The sequence below is a fragment of the Rhinolophus ferrumequinum genome, chromosome 11 (assembly GCF_004115265.2).
Source record: "Rhinolophus ferrumequinum isolate MPI-CBG mRhiFer1 chromosome 11, mRhiFer1_v1.p, whole genome shotgun sequence".
Lineage (NCBI taxonomy): Eukaryota > Metazoa > Chordata > Mammalia > Chiroptera > Rhinolophidae > Rhinolophus > Rhinolophus ferrumequinum.
Genome location: NC_046294.1, coordinates 44,949,906 through 44,971,366, shown reverse-complemented (window position 1 = coordinate 44,971,366; position 21,461 = coordinate 44,949,906). Strand labels below are relative to the sequence as shown.

The window sequence follows — 21,461 nt, the reverse complement described above, 5'->3', positions numbered from 1 at the left end:
GGGATGGGTGGTGTTCAGTATGTTAGACTCTAGTCTGGTGCCAATGTTCAGCCTGGAGCTACTCAGCAAAACTCTCAGAGCACAGTGAGGCCAACCACCACCTCCCCAGGGCCTGAGGACCTCCCAAGAGTTGTCCAAGAAAGAGTGCAATGAAGGCAGGGCTGGCTCCTTGCTGAGAAATTGCCTCTGGGGTTGAGTGAGTCATGTGGGGTGGTGTCTTTGGCACTATTCTTTGAAAGTATTATTTTTTTCTGTCTTAATTAAGTAGAAGTCTATTTTTGGACTATTTTATTATAAGAGTGTGCAAAGTAAAAATATCTAAATAAATGAAGAAATATGTTCATGGATTAAAATAGTCAATGTTTTATTAAACTGCAGATTGAAATATGTATAGATTGAATATAAGGCCAATCAAAATCCTGAAAGTCTTATTTAAAGAAATTGGAGTGCAAATTTTAAAATTCTTATGAAAGGCAAAGAGCTTATAATAGCCAAAACAAATTGAGAAAGGAAAACACAACTTGAGGAGTTAAACTACTTGAATTCAAGACTAAGTATAAAGCTGCAAAAATCCAGAATATAATTTTAGTTTAAGAGAAAGATTCAAAGATAGTAGAGTGTTTCTTTGTACAATTTAATCAGCTTCCTCTAATGTTAACATCTTCTATAACTATGGCACATTTGTCAGAGTAAGAGATTGACAATAGTACATTACCATTAACTGAGAACAAGATTTTATTTGAATATAACAGGTTTTCCACTCATGTCTTTTACTGTTCCAGGATAACATTAAATTTAGTTATCATTTCTCTTTATCATTTCCTCTGATCTGACAGTTTCTTAGTCTCTCTTTGTTTTTCATGACCTTGACAATTTCAAAGAGTACTAGTTAACTCTTTTATATAATTTCCCTCAATTTGTATTTCTCTGATGTTTATGTTGAGGTTATGAATCGTGGGGAAATTGGCCACATCATATCAGGGGGTACGTAATATAAAGGAAGTGAGTTTTTGAAAGTTGACACATCCTGCTTTGATTTTTCCCCTCAAATTTTTCATACCATAAAAATTTCCATAACACAGTGCTACTTTTATCTGTAAGTCACTTTTGGCCCATTTTCTGAACTATACTGACAGTTCATTGGTTAATATCTAAGAATTGTCCATACCACACCATCATTGTTATTATTTAGTTTTTTTATGCCATAAAACATTCTTCTTCTCCAACTGAGCAGATGTTTTTTTCCCTCTTTAGAGTAAAATCATCAACCAGTTTGCAATGCATCCACTTTCCAGGTTGACTATTTGGTTCTCTGTAATTTAGCTACCATTTGTAAACTTTGCCCCTTGTTTGACATTGTCTGAAAACATCGTGGAGAGTAGCCTATTCAGTTGAAGTTAGAAAGTTCTCCAGGGGATATAATGCAGGGGCCAAAATCATGGAAGCCACCTGTTTGCGTATGGAGTGGGCCTCCCAGTGGTCCCTAGGGTTATATGTTCTTGAATATAACATTACCCATTAATGACAGAATTCTTTCATACATTTCCTTCCCTATTGGAATGATGATCTGTCATATCATAGGATATAATGGATATTTCAGATCTTAAAATATTTTCTCTTCTTTCACAACTGAGGCAGTTTCAATTAAGCTTAATAACAGGCCAATAGGCCTTTTAAGTTGGGAAATACCTTAAACACACTTTAGTAGTTTTCTAGTCTAAAAGTCCAGCAGGTGCTACTGGATGACAGTGTTGGTCTTTTGCTAAAGGGTCCAACTTGTAACATCACCAAGGACCCAATTGTGCCATGACTCACTGAATCTCTAAAGAGCCCATTGGGGCTCCAAGCTCCACTCAAATTTACTTTATTTCTTGATAACTATGTGAATAGAAACTAACAAAAGTTTCACATGATTTCTTCAGAAACGAAACTTGATCAACTCTGTGCTCTTGCTTTGATTTTGGAGTTGACAAAGATAAAGACAATAATTTATTTCAATAGTCTGAAAGGTATCTTTAGTTATCCTGGTCCAAGTATCCTGAGAATTTCATCATTTTCCCTGGTCCCTATACTAGAGCTGTGTTAATTAATCATTCCCTGGTGGTCATAAGATTAATAAGTATTTGTAATTGAGTGTTAGTTTAGTCTCCAGTTTATGATATTGACATTATATTATCAATGTAATGAATAACAATACTTTTAACTGAATCAAATTTTAGTCTTTTCTCATTAGGTTGAGGCAATAAACAGGGAATTTAAATAATATTGTGGAAGCATAACAAGGGTTTACAGGAGTCCATCTCACATGAATGAAAACTGGTTTGGCTTTCTTTCAAAATAGAAATGAAAAAGAAATCATTAGCCAAATTGATCACAGAATACCAATCTCCTTTAGCTTGTTGCACAGCTTGAATTGTTAATACTAGTTTATGAGGCATGGCTGATGCTTTCTTCATAAGGTTCTACTTTATTAAGTTTCTAGGATTCATCATCTTTTCTTATAGGCCCTACTGAGCTATTAAGGAAGGAAATTTTGGATGGTTAGGCACCTGAATATAACATTATCTTTAGAGTTCAAATTTCTTCATGTTTTCCCTGCCCTAGTGTCCTATGTTGTTTTAAATTAACTCCTTGACTAAGCTTAGGTGATTTAAAAGTTTCACATCTGGCATATCTAATTAGAATGGGACATAGAGAAGATTTCCACAATATCTCTTTCTCCAGTAGTTTGTGTAAGGAAAGAGTCTTCCATTAAGACATCACATTCATTCTGGTAGGAGTAAGGCAATTACGATATATAACTTTCTTATATAAATTGCTACTGAGAGCCATACTTCCATCTACAAGCTTTCTAGAGCTACATCATGATATGCTTCTAATTGAATCATATTTTCCTTTAACTTTTCATGATCAGCCCGAGGTATAACAGTACATTATGCAGTAGTATTCAGAAATCCCAATGAAGTTTCTTCATCACCCTTAGGGCATTGTATCCATACCAATACAAATACTTCCAATCCCCTGATGGAGGCTGTGCCAAGAGAACCTGACCTACCACTAACCCAAAATCCCTTCTCATTTACCATATACCATTTAAATTTGTTTTGGCTTTGAAGGGATTGTAGATTTACCCTTTATGTAATCACCTTATTTAAAAATTCCTCAGGGCTAGAATAAATTGAGCTAACGTATTACAATTCTTTTGCAGTTTGACCTGTTAGTGGACCAATCAGACTATGTAATCTCTCATAAAGGCCCATTCAATTTTAGTAGTTACTCTGTCTATCTTCTTGTTTAACATCCCATTTTTTAATTCCAATAGCTCAGTTGTTTTGAGGTTTTCCCATACATTTTACTGTTATTGTTTCCTTTCTCCTGAACAGTCCTAACTATTTCACCATCAGTCAGGCACATTAGGGAGAGCTGAGAAAGGCGATTCACAGTAACTTCCCTCAGGTGATCTTGTGATCCAACAATAAAGTCACATAAGAGGCACAAGTAGCTGGAGCCCCCTTTATAGCATCATCCTTGATAGCAAATCTTATATTTTGTTATATTCAATAATATCTACTTCTCCCTCTCAATCAGTCCTTGAATAAAACCTGTGTGCTCCAGCTTAGGAAATTTGAGAAATTTCAGGGCTGAGCAAAGGAAAAGACACAAGATGGCAGTAGAACGTTAGTTTTATTAGGGTGACTGGCGGTTTGCTTTTATTGGGGGGAAGTCCCTCCCAGCAAGAGGCCATTCAGAAGGGGCCACCACTCAGAAGAGAAAGAGGACAAGGGAACTCCTAGGCGGTCAGAGCTGGGCTTACATGTCAAGGTGATATACTCAACAGTCCAGTGTGGACTCTGAATCAGCTCCAAAGGGCAGCCACAGCTTGAGGTCTCTTGAGCCACGGATTTTATCATTGTTTGGCCAGCAGAATTTGGGGTCTGTTTAGTAAGCGGTGCAGAGCTGGCAGGCATTAAATGAATAAAAGAGTGCTTATTTGATCTATATTAAAATCAATTGCCATGTGAAATTTTGAGTTTAACACTAGTGGCCTTTTCAGCTAATGGTTCGCAGGCAGCTGTGAAAAAAATAAAATGAGGGCCAAAATAAAGAGGCTCTCTTCTGCCCATTTACATAATACCTAGAGGCCATGTCTTATATTGTTCTGTATCTCTAACACACAGCAAAATTCCTGTCTCATAGGAGGGACTCTATAGGTAATTAAGCAAATAAAGGAAGGAATATATCATGGAAGGAAGGAGGGAATGAGAAAGGGAGGGAGAAAAGAAGTCCCATATGTACTTGGTTCTTAAATATTTTTCTTTTTCTTTTTCTTTTTCTTTGTTCTATAATTTTGTATTACATGAGATGTTAGTTAATAAAAAAAAGTGAGTGATATGTTTTGAGTTATTTCTATTTATTTTCTTTAAACTTTTGGCAAAATGCTAGTTTGGAGATTTGTTGACAGAAGCATATACTAATTCTAATACTCCCAGACAAGATGCAAACTATAACATTTATTTGGTTGGGTTTTAATTTCCTCACTGACAAAAAAAATACTCATTACAAAAAGCAATGCAGCAGGGAAAGAGAAAAACTAGGTGAAGAAGTGACAAGCTTTTTAAGTCTTTATTCCAATTCATAAGGAACCAGAAACTCTTTGCATCAAAGGAAGTCAGTCAGTGTTTTGGTGGTTTTTGTAGGACAACTTAAAATTTGTAAAAAATTCATTTCTTTTACTTTCTTGGAACAGGACGGGGTTGTTTGCTTTCTTGAATGCAATGCACATCTTTTTAAAACTGTTTGCTGCCTCTCGGAATAGCTCTAAGGCAAGTTCTAGTTTGTATCTATTTGTCAGTATGAATCTGACTCCTTGAGATGCAGCCTCAGCCTCAGTATGGATCACCTGCAAAATTTCATGGAAGTAACTAGAACTGTAACCCTCATTCTGGTGTTCTCTTTTGTGTATGATTTCCTTAACCAATTTTGTAATTTGAGCTGTGGTCTTGTTTATGATATCTTTTTCAAACTCTTCTACAGAGGGTCCATATACTTGGAACTTTTGAGAGGTGATAACATGTTTAGAATAATTGATAGAAAATGTTTTCTTTGTATCACGATACCTAATTATGTTCACAATATTGGGATGCTGTTTAAAATGCTCTAGGAGAATGTTCTCTAACTCAATATCGATGTTGGGCCCCTCAGCAGATGGGAGTGTGGGAGGCAATAGAATGGAGATGTTCTCTGACCAGATCTCGTTGAACAAATCTCGCAGCTCCTTATCATGTAGCTCTTTCCCCCTGGGGGACTCAGCTATCTCTCTGATTTTTTCAAATTTTACTTTTTGCTCCTTAAAAAGGTCTTGTATTTTCTTTCCAATAATTAGATCCTCACATTTTCTCATAGTTTCTACTATCAGTTCCTCTTTAAGATTCTTCAAATCATCTTCAAATCTTCCTTTCCACTGAGCCAAGATATCTCTATCTCTGTCTTCTCGAAAAGACCTTTCAAATTCTTGCTTAATGGTTTTATATTTTTCTGCAACTCTATTGTCAATTGAGTTTCTCTTGATTTCCTCAACTTCTCCCTTCTGAATCTGGTTGGTCAGCTGATTCTGCAAGTCCAGCACATGACTTCTCAGTTCCCAGGTCCTGCTGTTGTGCATGGTCTCCAGTTTATTCATAGCCATGGCCTCCTGGGTGTTTTTGAACCTGAAAATGAAATTCTCATTCACTAAGGCCTTCCATAAATCCCTTATCCGGACTTTAAGCTCTGATAGCTTCAAAATACTTCCCCTGGATTCTTCCTTGGCATGCTTAAGAATCCTGCTTTTCAGCTCCTGAACATTGCGGCTATAGCAGGGATTAGGAGGGGCCATTGGAGGAGAACCTTCCCAGAGGTGAGCAAAGTAATGGATGTGGGTCTTGACATCAAACTTAATGATGTCACTGAAGTGAGACACATCTGAGCACTGCTCATGTTTGGCTGCAGCAAGTGTCATTTCATCCAGCCTCTCTTGCAGCCATTTTTGTCTTTCCATACTGTGGTTTGTATCTATAATTTCTTCTATGTTCTGATGAACAAACAGGCACCTTGGGGAGATATTCAGTAGTTTCATCCTGAGAAAGGCATGAATGGCTATTTGCAGAATATCTTGTATTTCCGATAGGTCTTTCCCCAAAATATTGATTAGAGTTAAGTTTCCGAGCCCAATGACAAAGGTTGCCAACTCATTTTCCTCATTCTGTGCTTTGTTAATGAGCTCTGAGTCCCGAAGTCCTTCTGTGTCCACAACAAGCACCAAATCAAAGCCCAACTCTTCCCTGAGCATCTCTTCCACTTTCACGAGCTGCATGTAGGCCCCCCGGGTACACCTCCCAGCACTGAAGCTGAACTGCAGCCCAAACATTGCATTCAACAGAGTGGACTTCCCTGTGTTCTGCAGGCCAAGAACAGAGAGAACAAACACCCGTTTGTCTCCAAGTTTCTCAGAGACCTTGTCCAAAACAGCTGCCACCCACTTCAGGGGCACATAAGATGCATCTCCATCCATCAACTCAATGGGCACACCAGATATCATCAGATCAGCAGCCATTTGGGGAAGGGAGAGAAATAGTGTATTTGTTTGGGAGGAAGCTTCTTCCAGAGCCTCATAGATCTGGCCCACCTCTCTCAGGAGATGCTCAACTCCCAGGGTGGAGTCACTGATCTCTTTGGAAACAGCTTGTAGGTCAGCCTCCCAGTGTCTGAGGGAGTCTCTCTTTGACTGCTTCTGCTTCTCTGTTCGCACCTGAGCCAAGAGGGAACTGTGCCTCTGGTGTGCTTTTTCTAACTCTCTGGTGGTTAATTGGTCCATTAACAAACTCAGCCCCTGCAGAAAGTAGAGTTCTGTGTGGGTCTCTGGGTGTGATTGAAGACCTTCAAGCAGAGACTTCATCAGGTCACTAAGGTTAATAACTTTGTGATACTGTCCACAGCGTATTTTCTGCTTTTCCTCCTCAATCTCTTTCTTGTATTCTTCAATGCTCCTGTTTCCTTTTTCTCTCAGCTGATGGAGTTCCTTGTCCTTCTTACACCAATCATGCCATAGACCTCCCTGAAGAGGTAGTAACTTTTCCTTTATCTCAGATAATTTCACTTTTCTCAAGATGTCCATAAGGATGTCTATTTTTTTCCTTGCTTCTTGGCAGTTTGTTTGATCCTCATCAATAATAAATTCATACTTCCTAGCAATGTCGGCCCAGTTACTCAAAGTGTAAGGAGATCCTGACTTTTTCAGCAACTGTGTTATTGTAGCAGTAATTTTATCAGCTAATTCTATCTTATTTAAATTCTTGATCCCAATTCTCACTTTGTGAGCAGAATGCTCATCCATAATATTTTCTACATTTTCAAACAAACAGATGAGAGGTTTGGGTGAATTCCAAAGTTTAAGTAGAAGGGAATTATTCGTTTTGTCAAAATCCGAAGTTGACAAGAGGATGATAGTGATCGAGGATACCTCTTGCAGAAACCTAACTTGCTTCTCGTGTATTTCAGCATTTCCATGGAGATTGGTGAAGGCAATACAATTTTCAAATCTGTCCTCAGCTCTTCCACCTGGGCAGAACCAGCAGATTTCCACCATACCTTCTATCAATAGACACCTATTATTGTCTTCCCTAGAATGATGATGAAAAAAATGGTCATGTTTGCCTTTACTCAGGAGTGAATTCAAAATCTGTGATTTGGAAGTAGAGACATAATTTCCAACTCTTATGAAAGATACAATGTGTGTAGGTTGCGAACTGATCAGCTGGTTATTATAATTCTTAATTTTTTTCTCCCATCCTATTTTTGTCACCTCTCTCCAGCTTCTCCTGATTTGCTTGAGAGACCAAAGAGGAAATTCAATGGAGGAATCATAAGGATTTGGCACAAAAAGTGGGAGAGCAAATTGACAAATGGAAAGTTTTGTTAAAATATACTGTCTTGTAAAGTCATCTGCACAGTGAAAAATTGCCATTTGTATATCCATTGGGTGGATGCAAGTTTGTTTTATAGTTGATTGTGTTTTCTTGATAATGAAAAATTCCTCAAATGGTCTTTCTAGGTCTGTGGTTCTCTGTGTCTGGGACACAGTAGATATTGTATCTATATTGCCTCTGTAAATTAGGTATCGGAAATGATAATCTAATACCAAAAGTTTCTCTAGAAAACAAAATGGTAGCTCCTCCTCAGCTCTTGGTTGAGCACCGTGGAGGGAGGTCTTGTTTATCAAAAGAGTATTGACTTTGGTCATCTTCTTGGGATAATAACTTTCCAGATTAATCCGCCTGATGAAGTCAAGAAAGTGTTGATATTCCTCATTATTCCTTGATGGAGGATCTTTGGGACAAGAAGCAGATTCACTGGGTGTTTTCTTTTTGTTAAAGATAGATATTAATTTCTAGAAAGAACGAGAGACAATGATAATGACTGTTATCTCTCTACGACAAAGAAACTTAAGTTTACATTATGAATGTGTGACTATATTCAGTAGTTTTCCAAAATTAAATTGAGTCCTTCTATGTCTTAGGTAATGGGCTGAGCAAGAGATGCAGTATAATACAGACTCCCACACTGATGAGCTTAAAACTTAACTATGAGAGACATATAAATAAGTAAGTAGTTAATTATACTGTACTCTAATGCAAGACATAAATAAATGGTGGCAGGTTCGAAATGCATTGGCAACATGTTTAAAGAAGTGATTAGATCTTCTTGGGATGCAAAATGAGGAAAGACTTTACAAATTGATGTACCATATACTCATGGAAGGGAGATAGGAGGAGAATTTCATTTAAAAAGAAATAGAAAGGAAACTACTACAAGGTAGGTATTGTGTTTATCACTTTGCACATGCGATATTACTGAATGAATAGGATTTTCTCAGGCAAAAGGGTAGATGGGTGGGGGTATTCTATATAATGAGAACAGAAAAGCCAAGGCAAAGATGTCTGAAAGTTTCTGTACAGGAAACAGAAAATAATCTAGTGTAGGCAAGCAGAAAAAGAAGCTAATGAGGAAAACTGACAGGGAAATGGACTGGTTTGTATTTAGTAAATATCTATTTCATGATGCCCACCATTATTGTTATTTTTCCATTTTGGAGAAGAATGGCTCATAAAAATTGAGCAATATGCCTGTGGTCAGGCAGGAGTGACAGGAGTCGTAGCCTGGCCTCTGGGTTCTTCTTGTTCATCTTGCAGGCTCGTCAGTTTTAACGTGGAATGACTGTGCTATACCATAGGATATAGAAGCCAGTGAGCCCCTGGGAGTTTGAGCATCTTTGACCTGGACACGCCACTCTGTTCCAGGGCAGATATATCTGCCCTGGGGCAATTACAAACCTGTTTCATTGGTGGTTGCCTTTTATCTTCATCTGGTCCTGCTTTATTCTCTGTCTTCCTCTTTCTATTTTTTTCACCTTTATCAGTGGAAGATCCAGCTTTGGAGGGAAAATAATGTATGTTATTCTCATGATTATTAAAACTTGGAGTCAGAATTGCATTGTTGCTGAAGCTTAGCCTCTTCTCTACCTGCAGCTACTGGTTTGGTGCCAACAGTTTAACATCAGTAAGTTCAACATTAGTGTCTATTTCCCAGGTGTGACCCAAGAAAAGATACAGGTATTTTATGTTATGGAAATGATCAGGAAATAAGAGTAATTGTCTCATGGGCTGAGGTATGGGGTACAAAAATGAAACGAAAAGAATAGTGATCAAATAAGGGGCACGGTAACAGGGGTATTGCTGATAAACAGATTTCTATTTATACAGAAAGCTCAATTGTAGCACATTGACTCGGGGGTATGGTGAGCGTGGAGAGGGGTGTGATGGCTCTCAATAATTGTTTCTCTCCATCTCCATATTTTCAAATTTGTGGAGAAAGAAAATCCAAATAAAACTGTAAACAACTTTCACAAAAGAGACTCCCTGAGGGTGACATTTTTTGTTGTTAGGAATGGTGATTTAAAGCAGTCAAATGTTTCTTTCATATCACTCCCAAATATTGAGCACACTGTTTATCAGCCCGTCATATTTCTAGCTGTTCAGAGATTCTTCCTGAATCCCCTGCTTTACCACTCCTGATAGTTCATCTCATAATCAATCCTTGGAACAACATGGGAGAGTAAGGCTGATGAGATTAACATCCAGCTAATAATTGAGGTTGGAGGGTCAGAATGAACAGGTTTGTGGGCATATTTTGTAGCTAAGGAGATCAGTCTGTTGCTAGGACTGTGAAACTTCATCATCAGAAGTGTTAGAACTAAAGGACACTAGTCTTCATAGCAAAAAGGCCTGTGACATTTCCAGCATAAGAAATAGGAAGAAAAGCCCTCTATATCACTACACATTTTAGAACAACAAACATAAGACACTAATATCATCTGGGGGAAAGGGTGGGGTGGTCAACAGACCAGTCACAAAAGAATGATAATCAGGTTGGCATCAGACTCATCATCAGTAAGTAACAGAAGACAATTAGGTATTTCTTTCAAAAAATAATGAGATAAAAAAGATTTTCAACACAGAATCCTAAATCCAGTGCAGTTCCCTTCAGGTTTGAGAAGACACTAAAATTATTTTCAGAATGTAACAACCTAGAAAGTTTGCCATCCACATACCCTTTCTTAGGAAGGCTCCAGAAGGAAATTATCTAAGAAATAAATGGGGGAATAGAGGACTCCATTAACTTGATAGGATATGTTAGATATTGGAAGGACATAAAGATGTGATGAAGATGCACAATGCAAAAAAATATATATATATGGTAATGAAAAATTTTTGTGAAAGCAAAAACAAAATAAAATATAATAATTGAACTCTACTGGATTTTGTTATGACTAAAATTTACATATGAATAATAGTGTAAATGATTGATTTCAACTTTTAGAAATAAACTATAAATAAAAGTTGAAATATTTTCATCATAGTTCTAAGACAGAAAGTAAAAAAATTCAACTTTGACCATGTGAAAATAAAAGTAAAAATATTTGTGGGAGTTTTGAGATACTGCTTCTATAATGGACCGAATTAAAAAGTGTAAAAAATAAAATTGCAATGTACCTGTATATAAACTAAAAATACTGCTATAAATCTTTTGGAAAGAGAGTGAGGGGGAAAGCAAGAGGTGGCATAATTGAGCAAAAGGCTTGCCTATTATTGCAGGAAAGCTATGAGTTATACTGATAATGATATTGATAAACTAATGGACGTAATATTTACAAATCCATGGAAGTGTGGCAAAAGCACGCTATTTAGAAATATGGCAGTCATCACCAAAAGAAAAATTGAGTTGAGAGGGGTTATTTTGTGAGAAAAGGGTCAAGGTAATGTTCTGTATGCTTTACTTTTTAACTATATTCATGAATAATTTTGTTAAAAAATTGAAAATATATATTTCAAAATATTTTTAGAGAGATAAAACTCTCCCCCATGAATTAAAATTTAAAAATTAGTATATCTCATGTTGCTGAGAGTGTAGTAAGAGGACCATACTCATACACTGTATCTAAGTTAGTACAGTAGAATATTATTTGACTCCTTTCAATTTTAGGAATTTAAGGGAATGAAATAAAATGAACACCAGGATCTATCATGAAGATACTTTTCAAACATTATGCGTAATGTTATTTTGGAAACACCAGAATGTCTGAAATGGCCTTTTGGCAAAATTATTTATAGAACACCAGCAGGATGGGAAATTATGTAGTTATTTAAAATAGTACTTAAGAATTATTGTTTAATAGTATAGGAAATGCTTATTATCTGTTTTAAACCAAAAAACTTCACTCATGGTATAAAACTGTACATAGAGTATAATCTAGGTGAAAAAAAAATTTATCACACGTAGTGTGATACCATATGTCACAGTTTGTTGTGTGAGTCTGTTGGTGGGGTCATGACTAATGCTTTTTCTTTTCTTTCAAATTATTCTCAATGTCTATAGAACATGTATTATTTTGACAGTTAAAAAAAAAAAAACATGAGATAAAGTAAAAACTGAAGGGAACAACACACTGAGTGAACTTAGATGAAAAGGCTAGTACTTTCAGTAGAAGTGGAAACAGGAATGGCTTCCTCAGGCAGCACTTCAGCTGGGCCTTGAATAATGGGCAGGAATTAAGACTATGAAGGTCTCATAGTCTTAACTATGTGGCACAGGCTCACTAAATGACTGAGACCTAATCATTGGACTGTAGAATACTTCCCCTCTTCCTATCTCACCCCCACATCGATAGGGTTCCTGTACAGTAACAAGGGAATACAATGGAAAGAATTGCCTATCTTAGACCTTATTAAAGAAGCTTCTAGGGAACCCCAAAGACATTGGAGAACAAAAACAAGGACACCAGAGGGAATTCTAGCCTCTGACACCACAGCGACAGCAAGCACAGCCTAACTCCTAGCCAGATAAATATTAAACCTCACGCTAAAAGCCTATTTACCTCAGTTTCTTTTACCCAGTACATCATGCACAGCTTCAAAAAGTTACAAGGCATCTTACACAACAAAAAGCCCAGATGGAAGAAACAGAACAAGCATCAGAATTGAACTCAGGCATGGCTCAGATTTTGGAATTATGCTGGAATTTTAGATGTGAATTTTATCTCAATAAATATTTTTTAAAAGCACCATGACACACAGTTCTTTTTATATTTCATATTGTTAATGTGTATATTGAATTAATTAACATATGAAGATTTCACGGAAAGTCTTGAACCATGTCCAGCAAAGAGAGTGGTAGGTCAGGTCTGGACTCACCTTTTCCCACTGACTGACAGAACTTCTCTGCTAGGCCGCGCTGGTCTATGGCTTTCAGGACCTCCTGAGTCACAGTCTTGGCATATTCTTCCCCATAGTACTGTGTCAGTAGGTCAGCAAGTCTCACTCGGGGTGCTTGTTCGAGAGTGCCCCGAGGAATGTAGTTGTATCCCTCGGCAAGAGGTATGTTTGTGAGTTGGAACTTGAACTTTACCAAATCCTCCTCTAAAAGGTTCTCAAGGATGTTAAGAACAAGTGTCTTCAAATTGCTGTCCATCCTGTGCAGCTCAAGCCGGGAAACTGGTGACCTGAAATGGAGAGATGGTATGGATAAGCCCAGGGATGGTGGGAAACAGATATGAGGCAAATGGTTTGAGGAAAGTGAGAAAGAAGTAGAGGGGTGATCAGAGACTGTCTTCTTGGAAAAAAAAACAAAAGAAACAAAAAAAAAAACTTGAGCCCCCAAATATGTGCTGGCAGTACCTATTGCTACATATAGCATATTCCTTCCAGCTTTGGGGCTACTTACCTTGCCATCCCACTCCCCACAATTGTGCTCCACTGCTTGACCTTGAATTCCCAAGATTCTCTATTAGATGATGTCTTTTTGGGGAATGGGATGGGAAAGAGGTCTTATGGAGATTTGTGTTGAAGACAAGAAGGAGAAGGTAGATGTGTTGTTTTTCAGTAGTTATAAAAAAAAGTAAGTGCATTATGGGCAGTGACAGTGAAGGAAAGTTTAAAAGAGAATTGAAGACATTTATGCTTCCATTACTTGTGTGTATTGGGTGGGTTGGGAGGTATTTTAGGAGATTCAATTTGCATATGAAAATTGGGACAAATAAAAGGGGTATGGAAAATCACTTTTCTGATTCCTTTGTAACTATACAATCGTCAGCCTTTTCCTATGCTTCTCACTCCTTTTAGTCAGTACTTTGCGCTATCCCGAAAAATAACTTTTCTAGATATGCAAGTATTTGAGTCTAATGCCATTATTATCACCACCATATAAGCAATACCACTGTCTTCACCAGGCTGTCTCATTTCTCTCCATCAAAATCCTGCCTATTCTTGAAGTTACTATAAAATACCATTTCCTTTCCAAGTTCTGTTTTGGTTTTCCCCAAAAGATGTTATGCTACCTAACTTTGAACTCTCACAACTCTTATGGCACTTCTATTGTGTCTTGTTATTATACTTACCTATGTACTTCAATTATTTTTCTTTGGTAGAAAACACTATTAATTAAATGGCCACCAGTATGTATTGAGCATCATTTACATCCTGGGCAGGTTACTTGGCACATTTTATCTCATTTGTTTTCTAACAAAAAAGCACATTTTAAGCGCGGGAATGACATTATCTGTTGAACTTGAGGAAGATCACGGTGTCTCCTGGATGAGGATGGAGAATAGGACTGACCAGGAAGGAGGCAGTGGTAGCAGTTAAGACACTGTTAGAATGGTCTCAAGAAGATGGTGACTGGCACTAAGGTTTTAGCAAAAAAGATAATGAGCATTGGTCACATTCAGGTTTTATCTCCTAGGCATAATCCCAGCTGGGCTTATTGACAGATTCATTATGGTTGTGAAGGAAAGTGAAAACTCAAGGATGATATATAGTAGACAGGATTCTCAGATTCCACCCCACCCCCTTCCAGTATACGTGCCCTGTATAATCCTTTTCCCTTTAGTGTGGGCAGAACCCGTAAACGTGATGGAATATCACTTTTGTGATTACGTTACCTTATGTGGCAAAAGGGAGGTTATCGTGGATGGGCCTGAGTTAACAGGTAAGCTCTTAAAAGACACAAGAAGCAGCAGCATGTGTGTTCCTGCTGGTCTGGAAAGGAGCTTGTGGTAAAATGCCTGTGTGGGCCATGTGCCTAGAGACTGAGGGCTGATAATAGCCAGCAAGAAAATGGCGACCTCAGTCCTACATCTGTAAGAAGTTGAATTCTTCTAACAACCAAAATGAACTTGGAACAGGACCCTGAGCTCCAGATGAGAACTGCAGGATGGCCGACACTCTGACTGCAGCCTTTTGAGATCTTGAGCAAAAGACCTAGCTAACTTAAACCTGAACTTCTGACCTATAGGAACTGTAAAGTAATAAGCTGGTGTTGTTTTAAGCTGCTAAGTTTTATGGTAATTTGTTGTGGAGTGATTAAAATTAATACAGATGATTTCTAGGATTTTGACCTGAGCAAGTGGGTTGATGAGGCTGTCATGCTCTGAGATGGTGAAAGTTTATTCGATGAAATAGACTGCGGGTCATATTTCATTTGTAATACTAATTAGGCACGCAAATGGAGGTGGTAAGTAAGCTAAAGTGGGGCATACATTTTAAGGGATGGGTCCAATTTGGAGCCATTGATTAGAGACTTAAATGCATGGGACTATTAAGCTTGGTTAGGGAGAAAGCATAAATAGAGAAGAAAGAAGGACCCTGGAGGTGAGCAACATCCCAACATTTAGAAAAGAGGTGAATAAGACTAAAACGAAACATCCAGGGAGGAGGAGATGAGGGCTGAGGCACATTTGAGATCCCTGAAGCCTGGAGAAGGAAGTGTGTCAAAAAAGAAGGTGTGGTATAATTTGAAGTCAGGTATTGTTATACCTCCCACTTTGTTCTTATTTCTCAAGATTGCCTTTGCTATTCGGGGTCTTTTATGGTCCCATATAAATTTTAGGATTATATGTTCTATTTCTGTGAAAACGACGTTGGCAGTTTGATAGGAATTGCATTGAATATGTATATTGCCTTAGGCAGTATGGACATTTTAACTATATTAATTCTTCCTATCCATGAACATGATATGTGTTTCCATCTATTTATATCTTCCTTCATTCCTTTCATCAGTGTCTTATAATTTTCTGAGTATAGATCTTTTACTTCTTTGGTTAAATTTATTCCCAGGTATTTTACAGTCTTTGGAGCAATTGTAAATGGGATTGTTTTTTTAATTTCTCCTTCTGATGTTTTATTATTGGTATATACAAATGCAACTGATTTCTGAATATTAATTTTGTATCCTGCCACTTTACTAAATTCATCTATCAGCTCTAATAGCTTCTTGGTGGAGTCTTTAGGGTTCTCTATATATAGTATCATATCATCTGCATACAATGATAACTTTACTTCCTCCTTACCAATCTGGATGCCTTTTATTTCTTTTTCTTGTCTGATTGCTGTGGCAAGAACTTCCAGAACTATGTTGAATAGAAGCGGAGATAATGGGCATCCTTGCCTTGTTCCTGATCTTAGGGGGAATGGTTTTAGCTTTTCCCCATTGAGTATGATGTTAGCTGTGGGTTTGTCATATATGGCCTTTATTATGTTGAGATAAGATCCCTCTATTCCCACTTTCTTAAGGGTTTTTATCATAAATGGCTGTTGGATTTTATCAAATGCTTTTTCTGCATCTATTGATATGATCATGTGATTTTTATTTTTCATTTTGTTAATGTGGTGTATCACATTAATAGATTTGCGGATGTTGAACCACCCCTGCATACCAGGAATGAATCCCACTTGATCGTGGTGAATGATCTTTTTAATGTATTGCTGAATTCTGTTTGCTAATATTTTGTTGAGGATTTTTGCATCTATGTTCATTAAAGATATCGGCCTGTAGTTTTCTTTTTTTGTGGTGTCTTTGTCTAATTTTGGGATCAGGGTGATAGTGGCTTCGTAAAAAGTGTTTGGGAGTCTTCCCTCCTTCTGGATTTTTTGGAAGAGCTTGAGGAGAATTGGTGATACAATGGAGTATTATACAGCCATAAGGAAGAAAGAAATCTTACCATTTGCAACAACATGGATGGATCTAGAGAACATTATGTTAAGTGAAATAAGTCAGACAGAGAAAGATAAGTTCCATATGATCTCACTTATTTGCGGATTCTAAAGAAAAGAATAAGTGAATGAACTAATCAGAAACTGTTTGGGAGACAATGAGGAAAAACTGAGGGTTGCTAGATGGGCGGGGGGAGTGGGGGGTGGGGGGGAGGGTGAGGGGATTGGAGGGCAGTCGGTGACCACAGGATGGCCACGGGGTTTGAAAATTAATCTGGGGAACGTAATTTGGTGGTTACCAGAGCGTAAGGGGGTTGGGGGGTGGGGGATGAGGGTGAGGGGGATCAAATGTACGGTGATGGAAGGGGAGCTGACTCTGGGTGGTGAACACACAGTGTGATTTATGGATGATGTGATTCAGAATTGCACAACTGAAATCTATGTAATTCTACTAACAATTGTCACCCCAATAAATTAAAAAAAAAAAAAAAAAAAAAAAAAAAAAAAAAAAAAAAAAGAAGGTGTGGTTAACCATGTTAAATGCTTCTGATGGGTTAGGAGGATAAGCATAGAAAACTGATCATTTGTCTTCTAAGATTAAAGTCACTGATGACCTTGATAAAAGCCCTCCCCATGGATGGGGGGAAAAGCCCAATAGAAATGGGTAAAGAAACAATTTATGATGAGGAGGGGGAGTCAATGTAATCTTTTAATATTTTTTGCTCTTCACATAGTAGAGGAAAGGGACTGGACCATTCCTCAAAGGAATGGACCAATCAGAGGAATGGACCAATCAGAGGAATGGACCATGTGTTTACAGAAGTTTAGTGTATGTGTTTGTTTTAGGTATTGATAATGTCAACTCATTTGATAGGAATGATACAGTAGGGAGGAAGCCTTTTTTTTTTTAAAAAAAAAAAAACTATTTATTTATATCTAATAATACCACCAAGGTTGTAAGGTAGGCAGATGCTGTTACAAATGGACATTCTTTCCATATGAATATTTTTTAATTGCTCTGTGTAACTGATCTCTTTTCCTTTGGTTAGGTCATACAGTTTTACAGTTTAATATTTCTGTGTTAATATTCCTATGAAAATGTTATGGCATCTTTGGCTCCTCAAGTTTCATCCTCAGTCCCTCTTCCTAAAATAAAATCTTCATGTCATGGTTTTCTCACTTGTTTTTTTCCACAGAACTGATTTAAACCTCTGGCAATGAAATCCCCAGACACTCTATGAATTAGGTGTTGACCTTAATTGTTTCAGTTCTTGAAGAAAACAATGGAAACCATCTGTGTAATGGCCCTCCTTCACCAGCATTTTACAGAAGATGGAACCGAGGCACAAAGAGTGGGGGCAAATTGGCCAGTTTACAAAATGGGGATGACAGAACTGGTAGATTCCTTGAATCTCGAGCCAGTGTCTTTCTCTGAGGAAGACATTTTTGATGAAGATTCTATTTGCTTCCCATTGCTGCTATAAAAAAACCAAAAAAACACATAAACTTAGTGCTTAAAGCAGCAAAAATTTATTGTCATATAGTTTTGGAGACCAGAAGTTTGCAATGGGTCTTATGGGGCTAAAATTTTGGTGCCAGCAGGGCTGGTCCTTCTGGAACCAGCTCCAGGGGAGAATTTGTTCCTTACCTCTTGTACCTTCTGCCAGCACTCCGTGGCTTGTGGCCTCATCATTCCAGTTTCTAGTTCTATGGCTACATTGTTTTCTCCTCTTCTGTAGTAAAAACTATGCCTCTCCCTATGTGATTACATTTAGGGCCGTCTTGGATAATTCAGGATAATCTCCCCATCCCCAAATCCTCAATCACCATTATTGCCAAGTACCTTTTGCCACATAAGGCAAAGTTTACAAGTTTCAGGGATTAGGATATGGATATATTTTGGGAAGAGGCATTATTCAGTCTATCATAGGGGGAAAGAAAAAGTTGGCAGGAAGAGGATGGGCGGGGGGAGAGAGAGAGAGGGAGAGAGAGAGAGAGAAAGAACACTAAAGTTTTGATCCAACTAGAAGCTGATGAGGGACAGAGGTAGAATTGTGTTAGTGTTAGGTCATGTTTAGGCCAGGAACAGGAACCTTCTTATCCTAAAAGCCATCTTGTCTTGCTTTGTACCTTGTACCTGCCGGCTTGTGTTTGCCTTAGGTCTGGAGAAGCCACCTGTAATGTAGAAACCATCTTTCCTGTCTTGCTTTCTACTTTGTTTGTCTCCTAGGGGCTTGTGATCAGCAGGCTTGGGTGAGCTTGGGTGATCAGGATGGGGGCCTGGAGGCCAAGATGTGGAGCCGGAGGGCTTGGTCATGCCCCAAAACCCTTGGTTGCTAGAGACAATGCAACGAAAGCCCCCTGAAGCATTGAAGGGGGAACAACTTCGTTTACCCCTTCCTATAAAACTCCATACCCCTTTTTGCTCAGGGAGGTTATGATCTTTTCTAGCCTGACCTCCTGCAGCTCAACATGCCAAATAAATTCTAATAGACCAATTTTGGTCTCCCGCAACTCATTTCTCCAGCCATGCCTAACAGTTAGGAGGGACAGAGGAAAAGATATAGAATCAAAACCTACTAAAGGTTTAAAATAGCAGGAATTTTTTTAATTTTTTTTTTGTGGAAATGGAGGCCTTCGAGGTGATTCCTAGGTTTAGACTTAATTGAATGTTTTACTGAGATGGGAAACTTAAGGTATAGGGCAGAGTTGGGGGTATTTTAATATAATGAGTTTGATATTAATATAATGGTTAACATGGTTGCTTTGTATTTTCCAGCCACTTTTCTTAGTAATTTATATGTATTGTTTAATTTATTACTTATAACAACCATAGGAGGTAAGTATTATTACATCAGTATTTTATAGATAATGAATCCGAGATGTAACTTGTTCAAGGTTCTATGAAACCTGGTTCTACACCCACTGCCCTGAACTTCCACATCAGCCTCCTAGTGGAGATGCCTGCTATTAAGCTGGTGACACAGTCCTGCATTTCAGAAACTTGTCTGAGGCGAAGATTTCGATTAAGGGATCATCAGCATATAGGTAACAGTCAAAGCCATAAAAAACAGATGAAATCACTCCGGGAAAATACGTTAAGAGAGAAGACTAGTAGGCCAAGTGTCCTATTTATACAGGGCTGATATTCAGCTTTAGGCTGTGAGATAATCTTATCAGCTATTAAATATTAAAATGCTACTGTATTTAATATTCATACTGGTGACAAATAGATTCTTCTCTGACCCCTTCCCCCCACCACTGCCACCTTAGTTTCCCAGGCTGTGAGGTGCCCTGGATAGGCTCTGCCAAGGAGGAATAGTCACTATTTTATTTTTTTAAATAAGCATTTATTGAGCATATTTTATGGTGCTATGGTAGATGCTAGAGACTAAAAGAGAAAAGGGATACCTTTCCTGTCCTTAAGAGATTTATGAAAATGGCAGACATTTTCATGGCATGAATGTGATTAAGCTTGAATGCAATTATTTTATAGTGTGGTGTTGGAGCCCAGAGTATACAGCAATTATTGTCATTCATTCATTCACTCATTCATTCAATATGTATAAAAAGCTGATTTTAAGCATCTGGTATATACCAGGCACTGAATGTTGCAGATTCAGAGACTAGTAAGTCAAAATCCCATTTCTCAAGTGCTCCGTGTTGGTTGGAGGATCTTGGCACAGGCCTGATTTCCTTATATGTTTTAGGACAAAAATAGATAAGGTAGAGGATGTGGTGAACATAATGGGAACAGTAGCCAGTTTTGCCCAGATCCAGTGAAAATGACAGCCAAAAATCGGCCCCGGCTTCAGTGAGTTAGTTGATAGATGAGTTCTTACACAATCTATAGGAGATTTTGACTTTCATGGGAAATTACCTTAGGGGCTGTCTAGCCCACCTTCCATTTCACAGATAAGAAACCTAGGGGTAGTCTGTGATTAGCTTGTTTTATACAACATGTTAGTGGCTGAGCCATGAGTCCAACCCAGTCTCTGAGCCTGTCCAAAGACCTCCACTGACTAGACCCCACTGAGTTCAGGCTGACCCAAGTTGCAGTTGTACTTTGGTCTTTTGTGTGTTCATATTACCAGACATAGTTCAGCTTTGGAGTCCCTGATGAGGACTCTCTCTCTGGTTCCTAAATTTGAACAAAGAGAACTGAACCATGTACTTAAAGCAGGACCTTACCAAAGTGTAAGACAAAGAAGACAGAGACACAAAGACAAAGAGTGGCATGAGCAAGGCAGAGCAAAATCACAACAGAGCAAGAGAAAATGATGACGATGAGAGAGAGAGAGAGAGAGAGAGAGAGAGAGAGAGAGAGAGAGAGAGAGAGAGAGAGAGAGAGAGAGAGCGCAATAGAAGAGAAAGGATGGGAAGGAAAGGTAAGGGACGGGAATGGAAGGAAAAAGGAAAGCAAAGACAAGTAACATGAAGACTTTCTTATGTACTACAAAAGAAAAAGAGGCCTGGGGCCTCCCAGATTCTAAATCCCATGTGCTGCCTTCTCCCACGTGGGGAAAAGGGAAGCTAACTCCACCGTGAGCCCATGAGAGAAGAGCATACTCACCAATATGAATCCTAGGTCTTCTTCAAGTTCAGTCAGACCAGGGGATGGAAGGTGGCTGTGGAAGGTGGCAATCTACCTGTATTTCTGGAGCCAATCTGTATACTCGAAAAACGTACTTGGATTTTTTTTTAAATGACATTGAGTAATGTGGGGTGTGGTGATACTAGCTGTCCACACCTACTCACACGCTGCTGAGAGGGAGGTGGGGGCCAGGAAAGGCTAGAGGTGTTATTTTATCCTTGATTCCAAACTTTGTCAACTGCATCTCTTTATTTATTGAATCAAGTCCAATTTTGGAGGAGTTAAGC

At 38.3% G+C, this 21,461-nt stretch overlaps 1 protein-coding gene across 1 annotated transcript; it reads right to left on the bottom strand.

Annotated features, from left to right (window-relative positions):
* Positions 1 to 4,524: 4,524 nt before the first annotated feature.
* On the bottom strand, positions 4,525 to 21,251 carry LOC117031176 (interferon-induced very large GTPase 1-like). The gene is made up of 4 exons (XM_033121565.1): positions 21,154 to 21,251; positions 12,786 to 13,093; positions 9,369 to 9,466; positions 4,525 to 8,425 (listed from the first exon to the last, which is right to left on the bottom strand). Exons 2-4 carry the CDS (start codon positions 13,060 to 13,062, stop codon positions 4,670 to 4,672), a joined length of 4,131 nt encoding a protein of 1,376 aa, XP_032977456.1. The 5' UTR covers positions 13,063 to 13,093; positions 21,154 to 21,251; the 3' UTR covers positions 4,525 to 4,669.
* Between the last annotated feature and the right edge of the window lie 210 nt (positions 21,252 to 21,461).

What these genes read in the sequence shown, in the direction of transcription:
- LOC117031176 (XM_033121565.1), bottom strand. Translation starts at nt 13,062, where the DNA reads ATGGACAGCAATTTGAAGACACTTGTTCTTAACATCCTTGAGAACCTT. An exon ending in CTGTCAGTCAGTGGGAAAAG is followed by an intron (nt 9,467 to 12,785) that starts GTGAGTCCAGAC and finishes TTCCCTCCAAAG; the next exon opens with CTGGATCTTCCACTGATAAA. An exon ending in GGCAACCACCAATGAAACAG is followed by an intron (nt 8,426 to 9,368) that starts GTTTGTAATTGC and finishes CGTTCTTTCTAG; the next exon opens with AAATTAATATCTATCTTTAA.